Source organism: Lates calcarifer, linkage group LG11 (assembly GCF_001640805.2).
Source record: "Lates calcarifer isolate ASB-BC8 linkage group LG11, TLL_Latcal_v3, whole genome shotgun sequence".
NCBI lineage: Eukaryota > Metazoa > Chordata > Actinopteri > Centropomidae > Lates > Lates calcarifer.
Genome location: NC_066843.1, coordinates 23,154,192 through 23,160,765, shown reverse-complemented (window position 1 = coordinate 23,160,765; position 6,574 = coordinate 23,154,192). Strand labels below are relative to the sequence as shown.

The following is a 6,574-nucleotide window of genomic DNA, read 5'->3' as shown; positions in this document are numbered from 1 at the left end:
ATAAGGGCATTAATGGCTGCAGTGTGAACACTCAGACACAAACAGGATTTGACCATGAGCTGTCTTTAGCCTCTTGATGAGTAGCAGGGCATTCCTGACCTCGCTGGCACATGCTAACAAACAGCAGTGAGCTCATGGGGTGTAAATAACACAGTGGGAGGGTTGGAGCAGAGCTACTGGGGTATATAAAGGAGAGTGCTGTGTATAAAGTCCCAGACTACCTGATAGAAGACTAAGGAGAAGAAACTCAGAGACTTGTCAGTTGTGACTTCTCACTGGACAGTAAAGATATTACGTCTGAACAAGGGAATCTGTAACAAAGAAACAAAGTCTACAAAGTAAAAGTCTTTATCAAGAACGGTCTCTCAACGCTGACATGATGTCCCAGCATGCTGCCTTGACCAGCCTGTTTGGCAATGACCCTTTCTTCAGCCAGGAACAGTTGCTGTGGCCTCTGCAGCATGGGGCCCTTTCTTCACTACAGCAAGAATTCTTCGATCAGAGAGTCAAACTAGCTGACAGCCTCCTGACGGAGCTACATGATGGGCACCCTCTGCTCAGACTTAGCCATCTGCCCCTCCTTTCCTCCACTTTGGCAGGGTATGTACAATAACTGTCAGTGAACACACCCGTTAAGGTATGTTTGTGTAATAATGATGTTTTAGGGTGTTTCCAGACCTATAGTTGGTTAACTCTGGTCTGAATCAGTGGAGTAGTTGGTAAGCTTGATGGATTCTGGGGATGATTCTGATCCTGGTTTTGACTATCTTTCAGGCTGAGTGATGGAAAAAAGCAGCAGAAGGAGACTCCCAGCACAGAACTGCAGAAGGAAGCCCAGCAGGATGCGGAAAACGGAGACCTCCTGGTGACCCTTGATGCTCGTGGTTACGCCCCCACTGACATCACTGTCAAACTGCAGGGGCGGACTGTGGTGGTGGTGGCCATGAAACAGGCTGGAGCAGAAGAGAGCCAGTCCTGCTCCTCCTCCTCTTCTTGTGCCTCCTTATGCACCTCAACTTCATCACAGATGGGGTTTGTCCAGAAGATCAACCTGCCTGCTCACCTGGATCTGTCCGGCCTATCCTGTTCCCTGATGGATGATGGACAGCTGCGAATACATGCACCTGTGGCCAGGCAGCCGATCAGTGAGGAGCACCAGCTGCCCATCCGGTTTAGGACATCGTTGGAATTTCCCATTACCGAGGACAAGACAGAGGGGAAGCACACAGACTAATGGACACATGGCACACAATCTACACTTTTGAATACGTACATACTTTTTTGTGTCCACATACAAATATACACACTTCCACTAAAAGACTGTCTGTGAGTAAAGTTTACAATTACTAAATGAATAGAATATTTATTTTGTAATTATTTGCAATTTGTATAAACAATATATAGAACATAAAGTTTTAAAATATCAGAAAATTGTGCTACTAGTGCCTGTTTGGTGCAGGGATTTATTAAATAAATAGATAACTACTGTTGTTATGGACTTTAATGACCACAAGATGGTGCCAGCAGCCAATTTAAACAGAGAATGGAGAGGGAGTGTGAAGGGAGAGGAGGGAAGACAGCAAATAGGAGGATGAAAAAAAAAGGGTTTTTAACAATCATTTTCACACTTGTCTACCATATTAGTAGACTATCTGAGCTAAACTGAATGTTTTGCATTGGTTTGATAGAAGCAACATTACATAATCAGCCACAACATTAAAGCCACTTTCAGGTGAAGTGAATAACATTAATCATCTCTTACAATTCAATCTTCTGCTGGGAAATCTTGGGCCCTTCATTCATCTAGATGTTACTTTGACACATACCACCCTTCTTAACATTGTTGAAGACCGAGCACCTCCCCAAATCTGACTGAGCATCTGTGGGATGCGCCAGAACAAGCCAGATGTTGGAGGCCCCCACTGTGCAACTATTGTGAAGCAAACCAACAAAAAAAATATTTAAGTTTCTTTTGCTGTGGATACCAAACTATAGAATATATTTTACAATGTTCCAAGTTATTTGTGTTTTTCAGTTGTCTTATTGGTAAAGAACATGTACTGTAGTTATGGCAGCATGAGTCACTTTTGGGGGAAATATGAAGTGCTTAACTGATGTGCTCAGGTGTGTGTTTAAAAACACACTGTTTTGAAAAAGTGGACATGGTACTGAGACAAGTGTGAAAACAACTACTTAAGTTATTAATTGAGTCAGTGGACCGATTTAGTAACTTTAAAAGTTTCTGCTGACATTTGGTTTATTAGGAAGAAATTATTTGTTGAAATTTGTTGGAGCACCAGAGCAGGTGACAAATAGCAGCAGTTTAATGTTTTATGATTCCTGCTCACAACAGAGGAGAGAAGAAATAAAGGTATTAGGAGAAAAGAAGGGGAGATGCCAGAAGAGATTAGGAGGAGAGAAGATTAAGAGAGCCTATAGCCAAGACAATAGGAGACAATAAGAAATTGGAGGGATGAGATGGCGTTGAAAACAGAGTATGTTAAGAAGTAGGGTAACAAAACAGAAAGAGCAAATAATGAAAACCTGGCAGATAAATATTTTAAGATTATCTGCCATATTCACTTTACATCCAACAGGTCTCATTAATGCCATGAGGCTGTGCCAGCTGAGCATGTCCTTATGTTATGCAGGAAATTTACACATGAAAGACAGTAAATTATGGCACAATTACAGAAAATAGAGTGGGTAGAGGACAATGTTAAAAGTATATTATAATATGGAAACTGTGTTTAAGGGTGGAAATGGTTATTTACTTTTTTAAGAATGACTAGACTGGAAAGATGATTAGAATGAATGGACACTGAGGGAAAATAAAAACTGAAGGTGGCTTTACATAAACTATGTAAGAAGCAGAAGAAGGAGGAGGAGGAGAAAGAGAAGAAGAAGAGGAAAGGGAGAAAACTTGGACCCATAGAGTTGTCATCCAGTAAAAAGGACACATGGATGAAATACTGTTCTACTCTAGACTGAGAGATGAAACTGGATGATGTATGGCTAATGTTACAGAAAATGCATAGCAAAAGGAAGTTCTCTTAAATTTCAGTTCCTGAGGATGGAAAGACTGTAACAGATAAAGGCCTAAAACTCTTGTCACACATGGTCACTAGATGGCAGTATGGTTCCATGATCTATATTGGCTCAGATCCCCCAATACATGTTTCAGCTCTCCTAGTATCTAAAAATTAGCAGGAAAGTTGCACGAAACACTATAATAGTATTAACTAGCTTACTAGTCAAATATTAAATTGTAGTTGATTTCAAGCTAGTGTTAAAACTGAAGAACCAATTTTCAGTCCATACGGGAATGTGTTGCCAATTTATGGGACTGATTTGTGATCTGTCACTTGCAACCCCCCTCATGAAGTCAGGCAAACATAGATGAGAAATGTAGTGTTTATGTACGTAATTCCTTTTACACTTTAGTGATCATTGGTCACTTCTTTTTATGAAAGAAGTAACTGCTTTGACAAAGGAAGTAACAGATGTTACTCAGATACTGTATTAGTTCTGTTGGTGGGAGAATAAACTCAGTCCCTCGGAAGGGGTCTTTCTGGCCTATCCCATATGCTTTATGTCCCTTAACCCCTGAGATTATTTTAGATTTCCTAGATTGGGTAATAGCTGGTCTGAGAGAAAGCCTTCTCTATACTTGCTTCCTGTCCACTGGATGGCTTGAATGATGGGAAAACTGAACAGGATGGGTGTTCTGGTCAAGAGAGAAATTAGAATTCTGAAATTTGACTTTGACCTACTTAATGGTGGCAATGAACATGCTAAAGCTATGGACATTGTGATGTGTGTGTGATGGCAGTTTGAGCTGAATAAAGCACAAACTCAACTCTTGTTTTTTCTGTAAATTTAATTCTGCATCTGTAGATTGACTCAGCATATTCAAGTACATGTTATGCGCAAATCAGTACATAGCACAAAAAATGTCAAACTTTACACATTTGTGAGTCACACATCATCCAAGTCAGGGTTACACACTGTTATGTCCTTGGGTGCAAAAACAACATGGCAGGGAGACAAAAAATTTGGGCTACATTTTAGTTCTGTACTATGACTATGATTAAGGCACCAGCAGTCTGCTTCTGCAGAACAATAACAGATAGGTATTGATAATTTTGTCAGTGTAACTGTCTGTCTGCTGTCAGCCAGGACCACAAACTTCATCAGTTTTGGATTCCTTGCTTTTCTTTTCATGTAGTAGATTATTATGGCGGCAAACAACATAAGTCTTGTTATCTGAAATGTCTGGAATCTAGGTGCAACAATCAGAACTGGTGATGTAGCAAACTCCTCCTTGACCTGCAAACATTATGTCTATCACCAACCAACATTTCTGATGCATGATCCTCCTGCTGCATCATCAGTAGTGTGACCTCAGATAATCTCAAAATAATTGTGCTGCCTCTTTGTGAGTTTGAGAAACATGTGGTCCTTGTGCCAATCCACACCTCTCTCTCTTTCTCAAACACAAGATGGGAAAGTACTCACTTACTCATGTTGATGCACGTTTGATGAAAAGTCATAAGTGGGTTTAGGGACTCGTCTGCAATGGCTGGTGTGGATCCAGGTTGTTTTCTCAGTGACTCTTACTGTTGCCTCTGTGGCAAGGAGGATCTGGTGGGGCCCTGTTCCACCTGTGAGGTCTCAAGTTCTCTCTCCTTGGGTCTGTCACCACAATCCAGCTGCCTGGTTCCAGATCATGCAGCTTCTTTTCTGTGGCTTTTGGTAAAGTTTTCTTTATCTGTATGTGAATATCAGAAAGCACAGGACAGGTTTACATATGTATTACATCTTTGCATTTGCTGGTGTGAGAGAATTGTCTTTTGACAGGCCCGATCCCTGTTTCTATTGGTTATGCAAAAAGGATCTTTTAAGGGCTGAGACCACTACTAATCCTAAACCTAGCTCTCATGTGCATTAAAACATCAGAATTCAAAATGGTTGCTACTTGCATCAATAGTAGTGATCAGTACACTGAAAATCAGAGACATCTTGGTGCCTTTTACCCTCCTCTAAGGTGTTCTTCGTGTGGAGTGCACATTTGTTGTGATTCTCCAAAAGAGCATTTCTGCAAGCGTCCATGTTTTTCTGACTTCTCAGCTTCTCAGTTAACTCAGAGGTGACATCACTCCCAGTTCCAACTTCCGACTTCCAGTGTAAATGCAACACAGTATAACTCAGTAAACTGTTGTTGTTGTTTATAAAGTGGTGTCAGAGCACAAAAAGAAATCAAAATTTCCATGCTCTGCTATAAACTGCAGATGTTTTTTCACAGTGAGTAGACACGTAGGGAACAACTTAGAGGTGAAAACAAGTGCAGAAAACAGCAATAAACAATGCGTGTTATAGATACAGAGAGAGGAGAGGAGGAACAGCTTATAATGATATAAAAGTTTTCCTGAACATAAAACAATGGGGGCAAAGACAACAAACTAATGAGAATGGCCAAGATGGATCAGACAATTTGAGAGATTTTGTGTAGCATTAGGATTAAAGGAAAAAATAAAATAAAATAAAATAAGCATATATATATTGTCATATATACTATACACTAATTTCTGTTTTTCATTCTATTCTATTAATTTTTTTTAATCTTTAATCTTAATTTTTTATATATTTCATTTATTCTCTTAGGTATATTTATGCTAGAGAGACACCAACTGCCAGAAACAAATTCCTTGTGTGTGTCAATACATGGCCAAAGAAAGAGATTCTGATTCTGATTCTGAAAAACCTGATTAATATCAGGTGAATTCAGTCCTATGTGCTGTGGGAGATACAACAGATGATATTTTGGCAATGGCCATAATGTGGTTAAAGCTCCATTTAAACAGCATACCTGTAGATTGTGGGCTATTTTTGAGGTACACGTCAGCTAAAGCTACCATTTGAGTTGTGAAGGAGACTTTTGCTCAATATGGATATCCAGAGACTAGTATTTGACAATGGGCCACAGTCTCGTCAGAGACATTGAGAATATTTGCACACATCACAAGCAGTCCCCATTACCCACAGCAAATGGCAAGGTTGAATGTACTGTTTTGACTGTCCAGAGACTCCGGAAAAAAGAAAGTGACTAAATAACAGTGCTGACAAACAGAGCCACACAGAGAGCATTAGTTCTCACCAGCACATTTACTAATGGGGAAATACCTATGCATATTGCTACCTTAGCCTTCAAGTAAGCTTGATCCTAAATAGCTGGACTTGCAGGCTTTTTGCAGAAAGGATGAGGAAGGGAGGTATAAACAAGCAGCACACTATAACCTCACCACCATTCCAGAACACTTCCACAGCTCACCTCTGGACAGAAACTGTGGATCACCACAGAAGGAAGGACCGGAGGAAGCTTCGGGAACTGTATTAAGAACTTCCAACATGCCAAAATCATAGGACTAAGGAGAAAATAAAATTCACCTCAGAAAACAGGGAATCTTCTTGAACAACTGCTAGTCACTAGATCAGACAAGGGCTCCTGAGAGACTTGATGTGAAAGTGAATGTAAGTTCATGTTGCTAAAAAAAACAAAACAAAAGGACTTGTT

General features: G+C 40.2%; 1 protein-coding gene across 1 annotated transcript; it reads left to right on the top strand.

The window, feature by feature from the left end:
* The first annotated feature begins 201 nt into the window (after positions 1-201).
* hspb9 (heat shock protein, alpha-crystallin-related, 9) lies at positions 202-1,490 on the top strand. The gene is made up of 2 exons (XM_018698327.2): positions 202-600; positions 775-1,490. Exons 1-2 carry the CDS (start codon positions 377-379, stop codon positions 1,232-1,234), a joined length of 684 nt encoding a protein of 227 aa, XP_018553843.1. The 5' UTR covers positions 202-376; the 3' UTR covers positions 1,235-1,490.
* The last annotated feature ends 5,084 nt before the right edge of the window (positions 1,491-6,574 follow it).